Below are 24622 nucleotides of genomic sequence, written 5' to 3' on the forward strand. Positions count from 1 at the left end.
TTTGGATAGCTTCTTAGAATTAAATGTCATTAGACTATTCCCACTTTCTCTGAGGTTATAATAATACTAATAACAACAACAACAAAATAGAATGCACCTTTGTGTTGCAGTAATTTTGTAGAATGCAGCCTTGGATATATTTCCTTTCAGAAACTAAGCAAATGGAAAACACTTTCATCTTGTCTCATTTAGTGTCCTGTTTGCTTTGATGTAGATTTACTGGTAATGAGGTTTGCATTATGTTCCTGAGGCTGTGTTTCCATGGGGTGGCCGAATTACCTGTGTGCATATTTGCAGGTACAAAGGATTAGTTGTTTTAGTCCCTGTTTTCTATCCCATCAGTCTCTTTAGGGTATTTTTATAAAAATTGTAGGCTACTTAGAATGAAGAAAAGTATAAAAATTAAATTCCAAGTTTAGAATGTTCATTAGTTCTTTTGTAGCTTTATAGTATAAAAAGGAAAATAAATGTGATATGTATTTATTAATCTGTGGTACCCAGCCAGTTGACTTCTAAGTGTAAAGTGGCTAATTTTATTCTTTAGATCTCTTAAAACTTGTGAAATAAATTTATTTTTTTTTAATATAGCTTAATTGAAATCAGTTGGCAGTGTCAGTGGAACTGTTCTGTCCAGCTGTGACTGGAAAGTCTTTTTCTTCCAGCAGTAGTTGCAGAGAGCCTCAGTTCATGTCCTGATAAACTGAAACAATTCATGTCACGATAAGCTGATATGATTAATGTTGTGATAAGATGATATGATAAATGTTATGATATGCTGATATGATTCATGTCATGATAAGCTGATACAACTCCTGCTGCAGACCCAGCCTTGGACATGAACATCTTCTCGCTGCTCAGCTTACCGCAATTTTTACAGTTTCATAGTTGAATTTACTTCAAGTTATTAACTTTTTATATTTCTTTTCCTTTTTTTTCTTCCTGCCATACCAAATCTGAACTTAACATCATAATTACTTCATTTAAAGTAATAGCAACATGGGTGCAGGCTTTATTAAATAGCACTTTAAAGCTCTATTTTCCCCTGTGTTTAGGAAAAGCCCCTTTAATAAAGCAGAAGGCTCGAACGCGTTTCTGGCCCATCAGTCAGGGCCGGTGCCGGTGCCGGTGCCGGTGGTTGCTGTTTTGTGGGGTTTGGGGTTTATTTCGTGTTTATTTTGCTAGAGGCTGAGGGGGATCGGCCGTGGCGGGAGGGAAATGGCGAGAGGAGGAACCGTGAGGGGGGAGCGGCCCCTCATGGAGGAGCCTGAGGGACCTGTGGGGACAGCACGGGGCAGGGAGGGAGCAACAGCGTCTGCTTTTACCTAACCCTGGCAAAGGCAAGAAAAAGGGCCTTTACACAACTGGTTGTGGGGGTTTTTTGATTTTTTTTTCCTTTTTCTTTTTTTTCCCTCTCCTCTGTACCCACACTGATCTTCAGTTTATGCTAATTGGCAGTATAGAAAACATTACAAGATTTGAGGGATGAGTACTCAAAATATTGCCGGTATCGTTTCGTAACCATTGGTGTGCCCTTGGCAGGTCATTTTTTCATGGGAAAATCAGAAATACAGGAGGTATGCCAGTGAAGTGCTGAAACAGCTGCACAGCTGAGGGAGGCATCGCCCAGCCCTGAGGAGGGAGAGAAGCCAGGGCCTGAGGGGTGTTTCATGTCCTTCTATCATTAAATAACTGCTTTTTATGACTATATATTGGGGTTTTTTTACACAAGTCCATTGTTACAGCTCACTGTGAAAGACTAGTTACCTTTAATGCTTATACAGCAAAAATAACCTTACTATCATTAACTGCCCACCCGGCCGCATCTGAGATCTGCACTGCTGCAGGCATGGCTCTGATTTTATATGGGATTATTCCTTAAATAACCCGTGATTTAGTTTAGCATGTAGGGTTGACTGATTTTTAAGGACAAATCTTCCCATGAAGACTTTTTTTCTAGGAAAGCAGCATTAGTTTGAGGCAGTTAAACCTGCTGTGGTAAGACACAGCAATGTGGCATTGAAGGTTGTGTGATGGGGAAGAGTTTATTACATTTTTTTGCTACTACAGATTATTTTCTTTAAGGATCTGATGTAAACTTCACAGACTTCCTTTTGTTTGTATAAAACATGCTGGCTCTGACAGACTCTCTGATAGCAAATATTTCCTAGGGAAATAGTTGCTGAAGCTTTTTTTTCCCCCTCTACCAATGTCTTTAGATCTTTGCTGCCTTAGCTTTCATACTCAGTTTAAGATATTGGTTATTCAACTAAAGTGGATTATTTTTGCTTTAATTGATAAAATGCTGGTAGAATTTTCTTCAGCTTTAACTTTGGGAAGTCCTGCCAAGTTTATACAGAAAAACTGGGAGCATATTAGCATTTACATTGTCAGTTGTCCATTTCCTATCTGTGTCTTCTAGGTATGTTTTGAAGTGTAGATCACACAGCTTTTTTGAACCTTGCAGAATGTACTTGCCCAGAAAGTTTCATGCGATTTTTAATTTTTTTCTCCTTTGTTTTGGCTAATCTCTAGCAGCTGCTATAGAAATAAACTATTGGAAAACTTAAAAGAGTGTAAAAATCCAGTTCCTTCTTTGAAATAAAAAATACTGAATAGATGTGAAATGTATGGGCAAGGTTTGCGTATTACTTGTAATGGTGTATAAACCACTAGCAACAAATAACCAGTTTTACAGAATTTTTGAAGCATATTATTTACCTTACTGAAAAATACGCCTTAATTATGAATTTCTGTGTGTGGTCCCTTGGGCAGCATGTTCAGGTACATGTTTAATGTATGAGGCATATTCAGGGTTGGCAAATTGCTCCTGTGATTCATCTGCACAGGTGGACCTAGAAAGGCACCAGGCACTCCCTAATGTGTCCATTTCAATTGGGTATTGATCACTTTGTCCTCACTGTTGGGGTTTGCTTAAAGAGGAATATGCAGTTTCTAAAAAGAAACTGTGGACTTTGAAAGGGACCACAGAGAATGGAATTTATTGCTCTGCTTTTGGTGATGTGGGAGTATATTTGATGGAGTGAGGTTTTCTGACAGAGGAAGCAGTAATTATGGGAGTCTCAGCACCTGAAATCATGCTGGGGATCATGTGAAGGGAAAATTGTATCATTTTTAATATTTCCTTAATGCAATTTTCTGTCATTTCTTTACTATACCATTTTCATGCCAAAAATATGGGAATGCATATTCTTTATCATCTGAAATCTGAAAGACTGTATAGAAAAGAACTTGTACAAATAAATGGCCTTTGTTCAAGAAGAGGAGTATGAAAAATAGAATGAGGGATCAGTCAGCAAAAAGAGTAGCACAGAGTGGAAAAGATTGTGGCAAAGGTGAGGGGAAAATGCACGTGTGAAGTTCAGCATCAGTGGCAGTGTCATGAGATGGGACAGGGATTTTCTATGACTGATATGGGAAAACAAAAAATGGAACAAACTTTTATTTCATTCTGATTGAAATTCATCTGCCTAATCCCTAAGAGTCGCTGTATTCAAAGACTCCTTTTAATTACGCTTTAAGATGTAATTAGTAATTGTTGCTGTAATTGTTTTCTAGATGCCTGATGGACAAAAACTTCGTTAGAATTGGGAAATGGTTCATACGGCCCTATGACAAGGATGAAAAGCCTGTTAATAAAAGGTAAGGACATCTCTACATCAAATCCTGCTTCTGTCAGTGTTGTGGATTGTGTGATGGTAATTGGATGCTTCATTTTGGTGGTAGTTTTCCCACTTTTTTTGCCATGTAACAAGTAAAAACACAGATGCCGTGTTCACATCAGTAAGACATAGAAAGCAATTAAGTTTTCAGGCCTTGTTATGATAATTTAAGATAAGAAGGCGAGGTTGGTATTTATCCATTAGCTCCACAGAAATGTCACATTTATTAATATCTTTTGAGCAGCATCTGCCTTTTCCTCTCATTATACAGCAGAATTGCAAGCAGTTATAACGAATTATTTTAATTTCTGGACACTAAACCCCAACCTGACATTTTAAGCAGTAAAATAAGTAGTCAATAGATTTCTTGATTTATTTTCTTTAAAGATGCCTCCCTCAATACACAGTTTCCCTGCTCAGGCAGGCTGACAGATCAGACCTATAGGAGTGATTAATGTGCTTCTCCCACAGCAACACAGCCGTGGAACAGGGGTAGCTGGCTCCACTGCTCGCTATTTCCTCTCTGAGCTCTAAAGGTTACAATGTTCTCAGATCTTCTGGTACTTGCATTTATAGTCATCCGCTAAACAAGTTCTGTCAAAAATAATCTGAGTTAAGCTGAAACGCAGATTTTCTAACGGGAATCATTTTGACAGAACTGGGTTAGGAAGTGACTAAACACACAGTTATGCTGGGAGATTTGAAGGTAATGAGCAGTGGAGATGAAGTGGGGTGGCAACTTCTTCATCCGTCCAGCGTAGCTGCAGTCACACAGCATCTGATGGCAGGGTGGGGACAGGCGGAAATCATCCTTTGCATCAGACCTGTCTTCTCCCTCTCGTCATGATCTCACTGCAAGGTTTAGCTGCAGAAATGTTACAGTGCAATGCTACAGACCATTGGATTTCTTCTGTAGCAAACTTGGTGCAAACCAGTGGCTTAGAAACAGCATTTGGTTTTGAGAGAATGCAGGAGTTAACCATGGATTTGTCTCCTTTCTAAAACATGAAGTGTTAACGTAGCTTGGAGTTACCTATTTTGTTTCTGTTTATTTTGTGGCTGACACTGTGTGTGTGTCACCTTGGATTTCACATTGTTCTAATGGCAAGGAGCCATGGAAAGGCACAGTTTTTTCCATACCTTCCCCTGTCCTGGCTGTGTGTAACCACCTTTCTCCCTTGTGTTTTCTCTGCTGCTTTTCTGACCATACTAACATCAGCTTAATTTTCTGGAAGATTAATTCCCTTAAGGGACGTAAGTAGGGGTCAATTCCAGTTTCTGGAAAAGAGAGGCAGCTCCTTTCAGCAAAAGCTGTTTGTTTTATCCACGTCACTGCAGCCTGAGTGCTTAGATTAAATGTGCTTGTGAGTCTCCTGCCTGTTCCTGGTGTGTATCAATTTAATAAATTAAGCATCTGATACAGTAGATGATGTCTGTCAAAAACAGCAGCAGCACTGCCGTGGGAGGTAATATCACCTTAGAATTCTGACAGATTAGTAAGTCCTGTGTCTGATTTACATGTGTGTAACACCATATCAACCTGCACAGTGAGGGTTCTGTAGGGGATAATTGCATTTGTAAACAGAAGTGCAGTCTGCACATAAAGAAATCTGGCCTGGAAAATGTCACAAAATCCGAGTTCATGTTGAACTCAGTGATTAAAGTATTCCATATATAAATCTGACACTGAGGGTTTTAGGATTGGAGGGTGCACTCTTGATTTGAAGAAGATAATGTTTGTTGTTGGTTGGGGCAGTATTGGTTTCTCTGTTTACTTTTATGAAGTTCATGTCGCTATAGATCCTTTGGATACACACGATCTCAAAAGTGTTTATTTAGCAATAATGACTGCCTAATTTGAAATAGGTTTTGTGTAGTTTCAGGTTATTATTTTTTTTTCTATAAATATAACATGAAATTAATGAATCTTCCTTGAAGATTGCAGTAAAAACTGTAAAAGTGGACAGTAGAGTCAATTGTGGACAGTAGCAACAAGTAGAAGGAGGCTTTGAGGACTAATCTGTCCAGACACCTTAAATTTAATCTTTTAAGCTTTCTTTTTCAGCATAGCACAAAAAGCTATCTTCACAAATTGATTCATGTTAATTCCAGATAAATTCTTTGTGGAGGTCTTCCTCTAAGCAGCAGCTTGTTCTAGATAAAGCAATAAGGAATAGTCACAGGAAAAAGAGGCCAACTGAGAGTGTTTAGATATTTTAACATAAAACCTTCATAACCAAAAAAAAAGGCATTTTATAAAATATTACTTAAAGCTGTGTTATTATATAAAGTAATAGAAATAAATAGCATGTGTGTACCGTGATCAGATTGGGGTCTGGTAAGAAGTAATCCCTGTTGAAAACACCTGCTCTGTTCTCTTTGAGTGTGGAAAGAGATCTGTATGGATATATCCCCCCCTTGAATGGTGGAAACCAGCAGGTGTCTTTCTGCTAAAGAGTTAGAATCTTCTATCTCTTAAAGTCTGCTTTTGTTCATTTTTGCTTGCAGCAGAGTTGCTCATCTCAAGTTTCCAATGTCCAGAGTTACTAATACCATTCTCAGGAATACACTGAGAAATCCTGGGCTGAGTGTAAATGACCAGGGAAGGAGTTGAAAATCACAGGCTGGCTTTCAAGGAGTAAAGTCCTTCAGGGCCTGTGGTTTTTGTGAATGGCATTAAAGGAGAAGGATGGGAGGGCTGTGATTTCAGAATGAAGTCAAAGATGAAGTGGAGCATGGCAGTGGCCGTGACCTACTTATGCTGAGATGTGAGAGGGAGGCCTAAGAACAACAGAGGGCCTGGCCTGCCTTCTCAGGCAGTGCTGGAAACGGAGTGCAGGATGGGCTTTCCTGCTCTTCCAGAAGGACTGAGGGAACAGCAGAGGGAGTTCCAGACAGATCCCTGTATGCTTGTGTTTGGTTTTGCTTTCAGCGCAGACCAGATGCTTTTAACAGGAAGTTTAGTGTAGAACTTGTGGGTTTCCTTTCCCAAGTATCTTCAGTATTATGTGTCACTTTCTAAATAATTCTGCGCATTTTATTGTCACCCTACAGCAGTGTGTCTAAAATAGGTTTCACGCTACTGATGGGAAATAGCAAACTTGATTATTTTTTCACTCAGCTTTCCAAAGGAGATCTGTATGTTTGGAGTTCACAGAACTTGTCTGATCCAAGGCATTGGTAGTACCTTTTATTATATGATGAAAATTCATTCTCACAGTCTGTATGGGTTTTTTTTTTCTGGTACCACAATGAAGTGTTAAACAACTTACTGAAGAAATAAAAAAACTTGACCATCATATGTAAGGATGTTTGCTGATTGTTTTAGTGATTGTTTTCTTAGTGTGTAGGAAATTGGGGGAAAATCAGTTTGTTTTGAACTGTATGAGCAGCTTAAGTTGTTAAGCTGTTTATAATTAAATTCAACGTAAAGAACACATGAAAAAATAATGGTTGCTTTTTGTAGCTTAAATAATTATGGGTCATGCCCTCTGGGCTGGGTTTTTTTAGCCTTAAGAAGAAAACTACTCCATCAGTAGAATATTTAGAATTAGAGGTTGTTCCTCTCCTTGTTACTCTGTGAGGGCTGGCAGGTAGGAATGGGGTAGGCAGCTCCTGTGCCCTCTGAGGACCAGCATGGATGGGGCAGTGGGGTTGCAGTCAGGCTGCAGGGACATGCAGCTCTGGGATTGCAGTTCCCAAACAGGTTTCTGGTTGTCACTGTTCCATACTTGACAACCTCATGTGATGTGCTGGAACACAGAAATCTTTGAGTTATGAGTGCATGGATAACTTAATAAGTATCTAGAGCATTCCATGTCAGCTCTCCTCCTGTAGACCTAATCCAGAAACTTTTCTCTCTGTAACAGCTCAGTCAGTGCATCCACAACCAGTTTTGGTCAATAACTGTGTCCACTTCTTCGTGAGCATGTAAACTGGGCATTAATCAGTGCCATCAAAACCTGAAGACTGCAGACACTTAAAGCACTGCTGCCTCTCTCAGATCCTTGAAATCATCATTGCCTTCAATTTCCTGGGAGTAGCCATTAGGACTCATCCAGGGATTACCTAAATCAGTGTACCAGAGTTGGCACTGAGCATTGTTGCAAGCTGCATTTGCTTTGTGCCATGCCAGGAGCTCCTGCCAGTCAGGTCAGTGTCTTCACATGAAAACATCAGGTTTGGGGAGCCCTGGAGAGGAACTGCTGTGCCAGGAGCAGTTGGGAACCAGTGGAAGCACTGGAGCACCTTGGCTGAATCCCACATAGAGCTTTTCTCCTGGCACATATAATGTCTTCTGGCAAATGGCACTCAGGTGTTTCATTACATGGTGACATAGTGCAGTAAAAGCACAGTAAAATAAGTTAAAGTGCTCTATTTAAATTTTTATGAAGATTTGAATTCCTCAGCTGAGAAAAAGTAACTGATTGTGCAGGTACAGTTTGCTGTGATGCAGTGAGGAGGGTTTTATTTCATTGACTTTGAGAAAAAGTCTTACAAATTATTTTAGTTCTGCACATTTGTGTACTTGTATTTTAGCCATCTTTCAAAATTCAGTAACGTGATCATAAATGTGTCTTGAAAATGCTGTCTAGTGATGCTGTATTAACATATATGTACAGTATTGCCAACACCATTATAAATGAGGAAAGACCAGGCAGGAAAATAATAAAAATCAATCTGACTTAATTTTAAATAATGTGTTCTTATTCCTGACTTGTCAAAATAAATGTGATAGAAATACGGAGTAATAAGAAATACTGTGTATTTTCCTATAATTCTTTGTACCTCTGTAAAAATAAGCTTTTCTATTTCAGTTTAAGAGGCTTATTTCCCAGAGAAATATTTTCATATTTGCGAGGTTTAAGTTCTGAAATTTTATGTTCATCTTTGCTGAGTTTCTTCTGAGGATTACTTATGGTTTCAGTAAAACCATACACCAAGTTGGTGTGTTATATCTGTGGCTGGTGTTACTTTAATTGGTAATCTTGTGTGTGCTAAAGCTGAATTAACTCTTACTTACTCTGAAATATTGTGTAATGTACCCAGTGTAATATAGTCTGCATTTGTATTTTAGCAGAAGGAATGGTTTTAAAACAGAGATTTTAAAATACGTGTTTTCTCATGCATTCTTCGGGCAAAGCCAGCAAAATATTATTAGCAGCTTAGGGTTACTTAAGGATACTATTAAGATGGTTAGGGAAAATGCTCTTCAAACAACACCCTTTTAACAACTATTCTTATATATGCTACTAGTAGTCTTGGATTATTTTGTGTGTTTGTATTTCTGGACCCTTGTATGTAAAATTCTTGATTGAAAATATTAGTGCACTGTGCAGGATAAAAGCATTTTGGACTGAATGTCTCAATGTTCATGCACTTTATCACCGAAGTAACCTTCTAGATAAGCTATAAATTAAGGGGTATTCGGTATTCAGTTGGTTTTTTATTGTTTGGGTTTTTTTTTTTATTTAATAATGAAAGTAATAAACCAATATTTTCTAGAAGCTGGTAAGATTGGTGCTCGAACGTGCTGTAAAATTTCCATTGCCTGTTTGAAATGTGTGACCCAGTTTGCAGTGGCTGTGCCCAGCTGTGCATCGGGGCGTGGGGCTGGGCTTTGTGCCGTGTCCTTCAGGAATGGAACCGAGCAGCTGGAGCCTAGGGCTGCTGGCCCCAGCCTCAGGGCCTGGCCTTTTCATCTCTTTCCCTGGCTAAAACCATTAAAAACACGGTAGCAAAGCAACCCCAGGCGCCAATTCTTCAAATTCCTTGCCCCTTGCCAATCAGGCTAAGTCCTGGGAACAATAGAAGGGCTCCAGGCATAGGGTCATTGGTGAGATGTCACTGGAGCTGTGCTTCCAGTTTGCTGCATATCCCCACTTCAGCCAATTCAGGTGATGCTGTGCAGTGTCTCACCCTGCTGTTTGCTGAGGGCATGGACCTGAGCCAGGCCTATGGGTGGGTGTGCTGGGGACTGTTCAGTCATGTCAGAGCTTGTATTTTGGTGATAAAAGCGAGGTTGAAATTGTTTCTTCACAGGTGCGTCCTTGGCTTGGTAAGAGAGGTTCTGTGACTGGAGTGACCTCCTTGTCTGGATGCAGCATTATCTCAGTGCTGCTGCTGCAGCTGATGGGGCACTTGCCCGGTGTGTTTGGGGTGTGTTTGGGGTGCCTGCGTGTCCCTGGCAGGCAGATCAGGGTCCCTCCTGTCACACAGGAATTCCCAGCGTGAGGCAGAAGGGTTGGTACTCACAGAATAATCTGGTGTGGCAGTCTTGTAAAAGGATCTGTGTAAACTCCAGGTGTTTGGCTCCTCAGGAGCTTTTGCAGCACAGGAGACAGATACTCCTGAGCAACATCCACCAGTGTGAAATGAATTGGTAGCAGAATTCTCATGCCTTTCTGTCCTGAGAAAGAATAATTCTGTCATGCCCACTGCTTCCAAAGGCACCCTGTATTCCTGGTGTTTGAGCCAGGACATTCAGGGTGCTGTCACAGTGTCACAGTCTGATTTTTGTGAGGTGTCCAAGACTTTGGATTGCCTTTTCCCCTCTGAAATACTTGGAATACACCTACTCTCAGTGTATGTTTGTAACTACCACCTCCCTGTAGGATTTTGAGGAAGCCAGGATATGTGTGCTAGGGTATATGTTTCCATGTGTTTCCTCTTTTACTGTCTTGGGGGGGATGTACTGGCACATCTGTGGATTCCAGTTTATAAGGCAGAACAATTGTCTCTGCAGTTTTGAAGTTAAGGATCTTCTTTACTGATTTAATTAATGCAAATGAACAAATATATAAAGCTGATCCAGTAATCTTTAACTTCTGGAAGCTGTAAAACCTTTTCTTGTAGTTATTTTTTCTGGGCAATGTTATTTATACATATATAAGGTTTTTGTAATGCCTTTATATATTCTAAATATTTGCATTATTTAATGTAATTGAGAGATTATCTTCACACTTTTATAACTTTAAAAAAATAGCGGTATTTAAACAGTAGAAATATTTTCTACAAGGAGTATGCAAAAGGCAGGTAGTGCAAGTAAGTAAGTTGCCTATTCCTCTGTTTCTTTCCTTTTTCATGCCTTATTTTTATTCCTGTAGTTTAGAAGCGACTGAGTATCTTCATGAAGTGTTTTTGGATACATTTGTGTCAGATACTGGAACTTCAGTAATTATATATGAAGCCTGGCTTAATCAGGACTTGGTGACCAATTAGCACAGTCCCCCTAAAGTTTAAGCTCCTTTTCTCATTATGCACTCAGTACTGGCACTGTGTGTAAAGGATAAACTAAGTGCCCCTGATGTGCTGTTAATGAGATTTGTCAGGGCTCCCAGTTGCACTGTCTGCCAAACACAAGTGTTGTCACTTACTGTATCAGTAATGAATTGACTTAAGGGCTTCTGTAGATATTTAGAGGGCCTTAGTTTGGAATATTTAAATCTGTTGCAACTCTGATTGTAGGTGCAGCGCAGCTCTGCTCCCTATGCTGCAGGAACCTTCAGGAACAGGAGAGAATGGCTTGCCTGGGTTTCTGAAAATCGGGCTACATTTGGGCCTTAGACTGATTTAAAATCCTTGTATATGGTCTTGTGAGTTCTGCAAAACCAGTACCTCTATTCACTCCAATTCAGAAGTAAATACACTTTCTTATATTCACAAATAAAACTGATGTCCAAAGCAAAAAAAAATCTTCAATCTCTCCCCAAAACCAGAAAACTTCAATTGAAAGCAATTCCATTGAATTATTTTTGTCATCAATAATACCTTTTTAATTTTTTTTCTGAGACTTTTATATCTCTTTAAAATAACTTAATATAGAAGTAAAGCTTTGTTTCATAATAGTTATGTAGGTTATTTGTTCTCAAAGTCTGTTTTCTGAGACTTACATTCCCTTAAAAATTTTTGCAAACCCTTACTCAGACTAAATACAAGTTTTGCAAACCCTTAGACTCAGACTAAAATGGTGGTGACAGGGGAATGGTTTTAAACTGAAAAGAGAGCAGGTTTAAATTAAATGTTAGGAAGAAATTCTCCCCTGTGAGAGTGGGGAAGCCTTGGCAGAAGTTGCCCAGAAAAACTTTGGCTTCCCCTGGACTTGGAGCAACCTGGGATTGTGGAAGGTGTCCCTGCCCATGGCAGAGAGTGGAACTAGTCCTTTAAATACTGCAAAATAATGTGATTTTGGTGCAATACCACATGATCCATTAGGTGTTGTGCAACCAAGTCCCTTGTTTAAGAAATCCTCAAATGATAGGAATATAAATGGACTATTTTGTGACTGCTGTGCAGCAAAAAATGTTATGGAAATGCTTATTTTTAAACACTAATTGTCTGGAACCGTTTATAAAGTTGAGCAAAAGCTATATTAGTCTTCTGAATGCCTGTAGTGTTTTAACTTACTAAATGGTCAGATTCAGGAAAATGGCACAGCTTTAAAGTAGCTTTGGTAGAAATTTACTGCTGGTTTAGAAGTCAGCAAATATGAATGAACACTTGGTATATCCTATATAACGTAAATAAGGCTGTATAAAACAATTCCTCTGGGTGGGCCTATAACACAAGCCCATATCTGAACAATTAACAAGGTACTGTAGGCCAGTCTTTCCAAGGCTGAAGTAAACATTGCAGAGGAGCAATCTGCTGATAGAAACAATTACACAGCAGATTCATCTTAAAATGCATCCCCATTTGTGAACCCTGTTGGCAACTGAGAAAGCAAAACTCTGAGTTATGGCTCCAGTCAGTTGGTGAGAGGATAGAAGCAATACTCACTGCTCCTCCCTTCTCTTTGCTTCCAATGGCTCGTTCTCCTGCATAATCACTCTAACCAAACTCTGTCCTGAGCTCAGCAATATTTATTTTTAAACCTGTCTAGGAGCTGCAGTTGGAGCAGTGATGTTTGATGGGACAAACTGGGTAGAGTTGGATTAGTAAAGTGCATTAAGAAGCTACTGGTTGTTATTCTTGGATGCTCTGTCTGAGTTGTAGCAAGTGGTACTGACTGGTGACAGGGCTTTTACTTTTCCTCTTTGAGAAATCTCATATGGTTAAAAATAACTTTTTTATTGAGAAGAGTGGGCAGGAGGGGGAAGCAGGGAGAGGTTCTGGCAGCAGATGTACGATCCTCCCTCAAACTGGGATTTTGGGGTGAATTGTTGAAACATTTGGCCTTTGAAGGGCAAATCCTCAGGAAAAAGCCTCTTCTCCTCCTGCTTGGGATTGCAGGGCAGACCTTGTTCCTTCAGTGTGAACTCTGCTCAAGTTTCACGTGGCCTGAGCTGGAGGCAAGGTGAGGAGCAAGTGTGGAACAGGTCCTTTCCCAGTCCCAAGTGCTGGGCAACTCTCAAGAGCTCTCAGCTGGGCAGAGAACTGACTTTCTATGTTCTGAGTGCCTGCACTTTGGAATTTGAGAATTTCTGGACAAGTGACTGGATAACATTTCGGAAACAAGAATTGGATTCTCTAGCAGAGTGTGGGTCTGGGCTGTCTGGATTCCCTCAAGGTAGGATAGACCCACTTGTTTGGACCCACATGTGAAGCCCTCTGCTTCACAGTCATGGCACACAGTGTATTTATGTCATGTTTTCTTTCTGAAAAATCAATAAGCATAAAATGTTGTTGTAATAGATCAGACTGCATTTAGTCTCCCAACTCTACCCTGTTAATAAAGATAAGAGTGGGTAATTCCTAAGGAGCAGACCGTTTTTCCAGGTGCCCAGCAAAACACTCTTCCAGCATTTCCAAACTAATCATTGCCAATCCTGTGCTTGATGCTGCCATCTACTGCCACCAGGTCTGGTGATGCAGCAGGGATCAAACCATGGCTTTTCTCTGTGGCAGCACGTGTGGTCCAGACTCCTTTGCTGTAATGACACCTCTGCAGATTCGCTGTTACAAGGTTTGGATGTGGATACTGTTCTTCAGGATGGGAAGTGCTACTTCAGGAGTAGCTCATGTGAGTGACAGAGTTTTCATTACACAGGGAGAAGGCTCTAAATCCTGACACTGTGTGTGCAGCTGCCTCAGTGAGTATTTTGGTCAGGATTCACCTGCCCAGGGAATTGCAGATGAAGTATCCTGTGATCCCAGGTCATGTCTGTGGCAGTGCCTTTAAATCCTTGGTGATCTATAAAGAAATACTCAACAGGAATTCCTCGTACATCACTGGATTTAGCAATGCCTATGTGAAACTCACCTGTATGAGACTTGCAAAATATTTTCTTCCTGCAGGAGTAGACTTCCCCTTTTCCCTCCACCCTTTCTTCTTGCCTTGTTGTTCAAGTTTTATCTGCATATCTGAGAATCTGTTCAGATTTGGACAGAAAGATTATTTTCTTCCTGTGCATTGTGTAATGATGGCCATCTTTAAGTGCAGCTAGACAGAATATTTGGGAAAGTTGAAACTTGCATGGAGGGCTGTTGCCTTCCCCTGATTCCTGTCAGTCTGAATGTCATGGTGACAATTTTTGGAGTTTCCTCCCTGGAGGAGTGGGAGGGGGAAGGCATTCTGAGAGAAGTGGGAGCTGTGGGTGCCTATGTGAAGGATCCAAGGACTCCCAAAATACAGTCCCACGATTGATGATGTGATATGGCAGGGTGAGAGACTAACGCTGATGGCTGGATGTCTGCAGGCAGGGCAGGACTGTGGGGAGAAGAATCTTGAGGGACAAGGCGGTAATGCAGGGGTAGATTGAATTTCCCACCAGCCAAAGGGATTTTCTGTCTCCCGAGGAAAGCAAGCTGCAAAAATTACTTTGAGGGATCTCATCTCTTTATAATCTCTTCATGTTGCCAGCTGTTAAAGACACGGGGAACTGCAAGTGTTTTTTGGATGATGATGTCAGTACATCTAATTATATAATTTCCATCTGCTGACTGGAAAGCTGATGGAGAGAGCTGAAGGAAGAACATTAATATTTTTTTTCCTTGTTGAAGGATCCAACAGTCTAAAATACGGAACTGCATGTGTAATGTACAGAATTATCTACTAGTTTTCAGATTATGTAGAAACGCGTATGTGTGCACAGTGTTGCTGAAACCATGTTTAGATCTGACATTTTGGAGAGCAGTTCCCTAGGACAGACACATACAGAGAAATTATTTACTGCCCTGCCCAATTCCTAGAAAAAGATTTAATTTAGGAAGGAGTGGAAATGCTGCCTGAAGAGTATCAGATTCTGCCTAGTTTGGCCCCAGCCATGAGACAGATGTAGCCTTTGGCCAAGTCAGATAAAGATCAGTGTAACACAGTTACTCTGGGCATTTCAGGAAGCTGCCTATGATTATGTGCTTCTAATTTCTTAAAAAGGAATATACCCAGATCCTAAATAATCCCTTACCATAAAAATTGTCTCCAGCAGTGGTCAGAAGTGGGACAGCTCAGGGAAGAGTCTTCAGATCATGTCAAGAATTCAGTTATTTTTCTGTACACTCGGTCAGGTTCCTGCTGGGTTTGACAATACAACTTGACATATTTTTATGTTTAACAACTGTTGATGATTTTTTCTTTTGTGCATTTAATTGATTTTGAATCCACAAAGAATTTCAGCCTGCGTAAATACTTGTTGGTAATTAATACCATAGCTCATCTATGCAATGGGTGGAAAAAAAGGCTGGGATTTTTGGTTTAATTTTTTCATTCATTAATGTACTTTAGGGCTCCTACTTCCTGTGTGAAGGAGAGAATGTAACAATCTATATCCTTTTTTGTCTCAAGCCTTTTGATTTTAGTACACATCTGCTCTCTCTCTGTTCAATTCATCTTCTTCACAATGAAAACTCCTTATGTTCTTTGTATGGAATTATTATTGTGTCCTGTTCCTTTTCTTTATGCTTTTGAATTTAATTTGGGGGTTTTTGGTGGGTTTTTTTCCCCTGTTGTTTTTTTTTTTCTTTCCCCTCATCCAGTTTCTCATTTCTCTAGAGTTGTACTACAGTTCTTTGCCTTTAATTCTAGTTTTCATATTTTTCCAGTATAATAATCAGAGCAGAACTTGTTTCTGTGCTGTTTGCCTTCTTCTTTTAATTCTCATTATTTAGCCTTAATAATTGTGACATCTCTTTTAAGTGCAAAGTAAAGTCAAGGACCGTGTCTCAATGCTGAAAGAAATCAAAGAGAGCTAAGTGATCTCAGGAGAGGCACTTAAGTAGCTGTAGTGTTTGTATAAGTGAGAGAATTAAAAGAACTAATTAAAGTAAGCTGGAGCACTTTATGAACTGCCCACACAGACCTGTTTAATACAGCTCAGTCCAAACTTGCAGCACTTGTATTGATGGTAAAAATTACAGAGAAAAAAATATCTCACTGATGGAAGTTAGCACAAAGAAAGCTGTTCTAAATGAAAATATTAAATAATGTGAACCAGTTGATTGAGAAATTCTACTAGCCAGTGAGTTTACCTGTGCATTCCCTCAGCCTGTGCATCACATGTTCATTTTATTTACAGGAGCTAACACTGTCAGTGACACCAAATCTATCTTCTCTTCTGTTAAAGTGGCTGTTCTTTGTAATATAGGGTGCAGTGTAGCAGGATTTGCTGTTGTACTTCTTTATTCTTAAGGCCACTCTTCTCACAAATCCATGATTGTTTCCATTTGTGGCACACACACACACACTGGTAATTTCAACTGCATTTCCATTTCCCTTTATGTAGCATTTATGATCTTGAAGTTGCATTTTGGATGTAAATTACCAGTTGAAGAATATAAAAAGAGAAATCTATTTAGTGTTCCAATTTTGAATGATGGTTTTGCATGAGTGGAGATGATTTACTTTGAGTTAAAAAATAAACCAGTCAATCCTTTTACAATACACTGTCACAATAGAGATCTTGAAATAAGAGTGTTAGTTTGGTGGGGTTTTTTTTTGCAAACTGCAAACCACTGTTTTGAGACTGGACTGACTTTGGTTTATTGTATGTTTACCTGAAAATTCTTTTGATGATGTATTTATATTTAAGGGCATATTCACGTACTGCAGATTTGTCATTTGTGTGGTATTACAGAAAAATCCAAGTCTCCTGGAGAGCAGATGGACCCATAAAGTCTCCACCAAACCTCCATACTTATTTTAGAGTCTATTTCTGGTACAGTGCAATCAACAGTAACAAAGAACTAAAAATAGCAGTGCTTTATTTTAGGCTTTCCTGATGCCTCTCTGCTTTTCTGGCAGTGTGCTTTGTGTCACTGACGTGCTCGTGTGACCTGTCTGCTACTTGGAGGTGGATTTTTGCAATTTGCTCTCTCTTTTGTTCTGAACTGCTCTAATAGAGCTGAGCACACAATTTCCTCGCTGTAAAAATCCAGAGTTTAAACAAGGAAGACTTGACTTCCACCACCTCTGGAGCCAGGGGATGTTGTTCTGTCCTCACCGTGCTGGGTTACAAGAGCTTTGGGGATACAGTTGGTTCACACTTCAGGAGTTTCCGAGATCTTTTGAGAAGGTTCAGCAATATTCTTTAAATGAAGACACTGATTATTTGAACAAATCATTTGGACCAAAGTCTTATAAAAATAACAATATTTTCTGTAAATATAATAAACAATGAGAATCACAACTGAAGTCAAGTACTTATGTAGTTGGCAATGTTTCAGTAATTTCACCTGTCTTTACTCTTTGCTGATGCATCCTGCAGTGGAATTCCACTGCTTTGTTTGAAAAAGTACTGAGCTGACTTTACTGATGTGATTTTACTGTTAAGCTTTTAAATATTATTACTTTTTCTAAAAGTCTCTATAAAAGCCAGTCAAGTGAATTTTTACATACTGATTTGGTAATATGTTAAACCAAATAAATAGTTTAAAACAGTTTATAGTAAAAGCACACTGGAAATGTAAACATGAATTAAGCAAGACAAAGATGTGGTTAGTTGCACGCACAAACCAACCAGTAGATCACAGAGAAGCAGCCCTATTTATTAAACAGTCAGATGGCACTGCAAAATAATATCAGTGTCATTCTGCCAAAAGCAGCAGATTGCCACCTGGGCTGGGTGAAAGAATCATCCCTGTGCTACTGTTCCAAAATCTGTAAGAGATTTTTATGTTGTAGTTAAAATTCTTGGGTTTGGAGGCAGTTAAGAGCATCTCTGTGATTTAATGTGCAGGTAGCTGCTTGTAGGATTTGCTGGTGCCATTAGGTACCTACTTCATGTTTCTGTCAGGGGGAATTGGGCATTATTTGTTTCTTCAAGATCCTGCTTGTTTTCTTTCTCCATCTAACAGCAACCAATTGCTTTTAAAATCTAGCTCTGAAGTTGGTTTGTGATGTAAGTCCTGTGTTCAGTGAGTAAAGGATATTAAATCCAACTGAGGGTTTGTAAGATTCAGTATTTTAAATGCCTGAGTGGGTTTTTTTACCAGTAATTCAACTTTTTTTGAAAAGCTTTAATTTTGTCACTACTGTTTACTTTCCTTTGTAGATTCTCAAGTAATTCCTGTTAAATGAGTGAGGCGTATCCACCTGTTTCTGAGAGTGGCAATAGAAATACATATTTGTTGAAATGTTTTATTTTGGATAGAATTATTTAACTCTGCATTCATGGGGCTGTTTGTGTGCATGTGCACATAATCCCAAGCACAATTTTTATGCACACAGTTTCTGTCAGCATGTTAGAGAATATGGTTTGTGGGCAAAACCCCTGAGCTGACACACTGCTCTTCCTGGCTTTCTTGTTTTGAAACAATTCTGGAGCATCTGTCATTGTTTCACACAATTTCCTGTAAAGCTGCCTGTGGCAGTTGCACTCATTCTTTATTACCCAAGGGCTTTGCAAGCTATAAAATAATGTATCTGACTACCTAATAGCCTAATATTCAGCCTTCCCAGGAGAAGGGGGAGTAGAAAGCTGGTTTTACTTTCTTTTTTGCTGACCATGCAAATCTGACCCTCGATGAGGTGCTTTTATCTGTGTTGTCAGTGAAGTCAAAGGATTTCCTGTGATAATGGCTTTTCTAGCTAGGAGATGGTTCCTTCCATGCTCCAAAGAATGGCTCTGATCAAATGAGATTCAAATTCTGCCTTAATACAAAAGGCATATCTGCATATGATTATCTTTTTAACAACCCCTTGTTTTTTTGCTTTGTTTATTAGTTTAGAGGCCCTTTATACTGAAATAAACTGTAAAAGCAGTCCAAAAATGTGATGCCTATGGATGCTGGACTGTGCCTGTAGATCCTTGCTGCATATGCACACACATTACATCATCTGTGCACAGCTATAGATAGATACATGTTGCTGCTCTTGTTTTTAACTAGATTTTTTGTTAAGGAGAATTTTCAGATATTTTTAGTTGAAAACTGAAATGCTTATACAGAGCCGCTTTTCTGTTTTGTAGTTGAATAAATGAATATTTTTTCTGTAGAATTTTTTTCTATAAAAACCAAAACAACAGCAATTAGAATTAATTTAAATTTCCTTAGCCTAATGGAATCACTTTAAGATCAATATGTGGTGAACACATCACTCTTAGTTCATTTTGCATGACAACAGTTCCATTGGGGTTACTTATAAAACCTTATTTAAGTATGTTTGAAAAATTAAATTACGCTTGTGTGGATTGGGGCTGGAAAACCCCAACCACAGACCTACTGTACCAGTACACCCTAAAACTGGATATTTTCAACTACAAACAAACCCCAGACACACCAGAAGGTTTGTGCTCAAATATTAAAAATCAGAGAACAAAGGGATACTTAACCACTTAAGGTTTTTGTCTTTCAAGCGAGTTTCTTGGAAATATAAAAATGTTGCTGTAGGTTTGAGGGAAACCTTGTGAGTGAACCAAGTGAAGTAAGCTGGTGAGAGCAGTGCTCAGGAGCCAGGCTTGGGGTGAACTCCCAGGGAGCAGCACCAACACCACCAGTGCAGGGAGCTGTGAGCTGGGGAAAGGCAGGAGCTGGGAACTGCAGTTCGAGTGCTCAGCTGCACCATCAGGTACAGAGGATTGTGTGTGATGCCTGCTGGTTTAATAGTGCTCTGCCTCCTCCCCTGCCGTTGGGTTCCTTCAAGTTCTTATTTAAAAAACACTTGAGCTGCACATAATTTCAGACTATCACATTCCAGTGAAGCTGTTGTAACCACATGATTGTTTAAAGCTCTGTCCTGCCTTCCCTGTCTGGCTGAATTAGGGTACAGTCTTCATTTGTACATTCCAAACTCATGAGCAGCTTCAAAGAGATTATTTTCCTGGCCCGGGCCACTGCCAGGGATCCTCCAGCTTTCTGACCTGAATGTGGAACCAATGTGGCTCTGTTTAATATTGGGCAACTTTTGGCCTGCATCCTCAGGAAGGTGTTAGCTATGTTTGGGATAGAAGATTGTGCGATGGGAGGGCTTAACCAGCATCTAAGCTGCATAATTCACTGCTGGACTTTCCACTTGCAAAGAACTTCAGCAATCCTGAATGGATATTAATAAAACCCCTCCTGCTGTACCAACACATTTAGAAACAGGAACTGTGTATTCCTGTCCTTGTGTCTTGTGTTAAATGCTTACATTCACATGGTTTGGGATTCATTTATCTGATATCAGCCATGCACCTCTGCAAACTCGAAACTTCCCACCATGACATGAGGTTCCAAAGTACATGGTGTATTTATTTGGCTGGGTTTCCTCACAGGATGAAGGGAGTTTGCTGCTTCCTCCCTTCTCCCCTGGCAACCTTTAGATTTTGTCCTGGTGATTGTTTGAGATGGCTGTGTATGTAGCTCTGGCTGTGTATGTAGCCATGGTCTCCTCACAGCTGTGTTGTTTTTGTTTTTTCTAATTGAGTCCATGGGATTACTTTGCTGGCAGAGTGCTCCTTGCATTTCAAGGAACGCTTCAAATGTTTAGTTGTATTTTTAGGGGCTTAATTTTATGTGTCGATTTTATGGCCAGGTAACATAGTTTTAAGTCAATATTTAGATTTTTCTTACCTGCTACTTGCTCTGACCTAGTCTTCTTAACAGATAGTAGCATCTGAAGAATCTTAACAGATTTTATTAAAATTTTGTCTTTCAACAGGAGCATTAGGAAAACATTCACTAATGGTTAAAAAATGTGAGCTGAGCTATTCTACCCAGGCCATTTTAATACTGAGAGTGTTTGTTGTTGAAAGTAAGAAAGGAACTACCTAGTCTGATTCTTTTCCAAAGAAATAAATTATTCTAGTGCAGAGTTTTTATTTAATATCTGTCTGTCCACAGTCAGGTGTACTGAAGTGTTGTGTGGAGCAGTGACACGGAATTGGCCCCCAGGCAGTCACAGAAACCTCTCCTGAGGAAAACACAGGCACAGTTCTGTTCCAGTGCAGGGAACAGACACTTTCTTGGGGAGTGGGGTGGGCTTTGTACCTACCCAGGTGCCTGGAGTCAGGAATGGTGCTTCTTGCAGGACATCTTGGGTTGCAGGAATTAGTGAAGTTTATGTTCTTTCATCAAGTGCTGTCAGTGAAGAAGCCAAGCCAATGCAAGTGGATGAATTCAATTTTTTTTTAATATATGCCTGGTTTTACTCAAACTTTTCCTTTATTCTGCTGAGAATCTAAATATTGAGATCTAAGGTGGGCTCTAATAAAAGAATTATTAGTTTCTGAGTTTAACCTTTTTTTTTTTACTGCAGGTTTCAAAAAGAAAATTAACAACCTTGCCCTGAAGTACAAGGGGGGAATAGCATGAGGGAGAATCCTATTTTTTTCTGGTTATGCTTTAATATTGTTATACTTTTTTTAACCACTTAATTCCATGTGAGAAGGGAAGACATTTGTTTGTGTGTTACAGATGGAGAATGCAGAGCTGTAGGGCAGGGTTGGCTTACACAGGCCAGCAGAATGAAACATAAACCTCTTCTTCATCCTGCCCTCTGGAAGGGAAGGGTCACATCCTGTTAGTGTTTAATCCAGGGAAGTGCTACTTGTGAGTGGGAGCTTTTCCTAGGAGTCTAGAACTCACACCCAGGTTTTCTATCTGCCTCCATGCTGCCAAATTTGGCTGCTTCACTTGCAGTCTGTACTTCTGGAAAGAAAGAAAGAAATCAGAGAGAAATCTGTTTCTTCAAGTGACCTAAATAATTCTCCTGCTTCCTCTGCTCAGCTCTGTGTTACTCCGTTGCCTGCAACATTAATAGGATCAGATAATATCAGAGACTTGCGGGTGTTTTTTCATAATTATCTGTTTAACCTTGTGATTGAGGGTAATGCATCTCCTCCATCTGTTACTAATTCAGCTGAAGTAAAAGTAGTTTGTCTGTTTGGAGGCTGTTGGAGCAAACACTGATGGAAAATTGTGAGGAGCCTTTTATAATGTCATTAACTGACTTTGTACCACCTTTGGAGGTAGAAATGGTTATTGATGCAGGCCACCAGTCTGAATTCTAGGTCAAAAAATCTCAAAGCTCTGCTGATTCTGATAGATGTGTTGCAATCATTGTATGAAGGAATTTTGTAGGTGCTGTTTCAACTTCCATATTCTAAACCTCGTCACCACACTTCACACTAATGAGCAGGCTGGGGAAAGAAGCCAAGAAATTAATGGACCATAGAAACTAAATTACCCTTTCAACCCTGAAGGAAGTCTTCCCTCGCTCAGCTCATGAATTGATCCCAACACAAGGAAAACAGAACCTGCTAAAGCCATTTGCTGGCAGTGTCTTACCTTGGTATTAAATCCATGTAGTTTTATACAAAAACATACTGTGTCTTCTTTCTAAATAATTTTCCTAGATTTAGATTTCATTCAGACTTCCATGTGTGATAAAATTTGGTATCTATCTGAAATGATTTTCCCCCCTTCCTGCTCCTCTGAATTCCCATGGCTGCTGGAAAATTGAAATCCTTTTGGCTTTATGGAGAGAGGTTTAGCAATGGAAATTTCAGGACTAGCTTAGTTTGCTATTGCACTACTTATCATCAGCCTTTATGTTATAGAAGGAAAAATTGTGAGGAAAACCACAGTTAACTGCAAAGTTCTCATGAGACACATGTTTTTAGATACTTTGAGAACCTTGATATCGTTTGGTTAAGAAAAAATGAAGCTGTATGGAATCCAGTTTTCTCACTTGGCTGACCTTATCCTTACAGTTCACCTGGACTCTGTGGGATCAGTGAATGTATATACTTACAGACAAGGTGTTTAAAAGCCTAAGACAGATGTCTTGTTTTCAGCAGCACTTCACCTGTCCCACCTCAGATGGTGACTGTAGTGACCCAACAAGTAGCACTACTGAAAAATCTCTCTCTACTTAGAGTTTATGAAGAAATGAAAACCACTGAACCTGTCTGATGCTGGCGTAGCTTAAATTTGCAAAAAGTACTGTATTCTAACAGTTTAAAGCAGGTCTTGAGAAGCTGTGTTAACATAAGAAGGAAATTCTTGGGTTATACAGATTTATTTCCAGTGGGGCTTTTGCCAGCATCCTTATGTCTGTGAGGAGAAGATGTCTCTGCTCCTTACATCATCAAATGTTCTCAAGGGTTGGCTGTGCTTTGTTAGGGTTTTTACACCTGAAAAGCCTCTCATGTTCCATGCTCATCTCAGCTGAAGCTGGATTGTTGTTCTCTTGATGTTTTTGTGGGGCTTTTTACCCAAGAAGAAATGAGCAAAATAAGTCAGAAGTGACAAGAAGTCTGGAATGAGAGGAGCTGCTTGTGAATCTAAGTCACTCTGGATATTATTATGAGTCCCAGAAGGAACAGCTTCCCTGGAAGCTTGGTTCAGGACTGGTTATGTGTGATTGAAATAAGAATATCGTGTTCCATCGCTGTGCACTCAGACTTCCTTGTAGAAGGATCCATGGCACATTTAGCTGACAATTTGCAGCCATTACAGAGCTTATGCCCTACTCCTGCTTGGGTAAAACAACAGGAAACTCCTGCTGGATTTTGGATGCAGACTGCCCTTTGAAGCTGACTGTGTGACAAAAGTAATTCTTCCATATGAACATGTCATATACTTTCACAAACACATAATTTCGTTTGTGTCATGGAACTGTGTCTTCCTCTAGCAGATACCTGTTGAAAGTTCCATTTATGTAAAATATAAAAGTGTAGCTTTTTGTGTGATGTTAGCAATTTCTGTGTGATCCAGACACACTGACAGAAACATATTGTCTCATAGCTGATACCTGCTGCAAATTGCGGGCTGGCTGAATAGAAAGTGTTCACAACTTCTGTCACTTGTGTATTGGCCAGTGTGACAAAACCTCTCACTTGGTGGGTTTTAGTGTTAATGAATGATAATTTTACACTTAATTTTTATATAAGGATTGTGGTCTTTGGTACTTTCAGGGAATTTTTTTTTCCTCTGAAGGCCTGTCTTAAAAATGTCTTAACTAACAGTGTGTTAAAGAGGGAAGATGTAGTTCACAGAATGCATAAGGAATGTAGGTACCTGGATCTTTAGGCTGCTGGAGTATCAAGAGGGTGTGAAATCCCTCTTGCCTCTGGTTAGTGTAGCTGAGGAGTTGTGTTGGGCATGGGGGCCTTTCTTTCTTTTTGTGGTTTGAGTGATTCCTGTCAAATTATGTTGCTGATGATTGAAGCACAATAACATTTAATAACTTCAGGCTGCTGCACTGCTGCTTCTGGTGGTTTGTGCCTGGGACATAGTGTGTGATCTTTTGCTTCACCAGATCATAATGGTACCAGTCATAGCAATAGCACACTGGAGTTTGAACGTTCAGAAATTTTGGCAGCCTGTCAAGTGACCAGGTTGAGGGAGGGAAAAACAGAATTAGGAAGTGTTTATTTGCTTTTCCTTCGCCCTACAGTTCAGTCAAAAATTAACAGTATTTAATTGAAAGCCTGAAGAGAATATTTCTGGCCTTGAGGAAAATCCTGCCACATCTTGGTGACCTGTTAGAAATAATGATGTTTTAGGGGTTGTCAGAGAAGTTTTGTGAACTTGTACGGTTTGAACACTGTGGAGTCCACGTAAGCATGGCTGCTTTACCTTTTAAC

The 24622-nt window shown here is 39.7% G+C and overlaps 1 protein-coding gene across 1 annotated transcript in view; it reads left to right on the top strand.

The window, feature by feature from the left end:
- Window positions 1-24622, top strand: part of MED13L (mediator complex subunit 13L) — a 180243-nt gene that overhangs the window by 97666 nt on the left and 57955 nt on the right. Inside the window, exon 4 of the mRNA XM_058851285.1 lies at window positions 3577-3660. Within this exon, the coding sequence (XP_058707268.1) occupies window positions 3577-3660 (84 nt within the window). The remainder of the gene's footprint in view (window positions 1-3576; window positions 3661-24622) is intronic.

Source organism: Poecile atricapillus, chromosome 16 (genome assembly GCF_030490865.1).
Source record: "Poecile atricapillus isolate bPoeAtr1 chromosome 16, bPoeAtr1.hap1, whole genome shotgun sequence".
NCBI lineage: Eukaryota > Metazoa > Chordata > Aves > Passeriformes > Paridae > Poecile > Poecile atricapillus.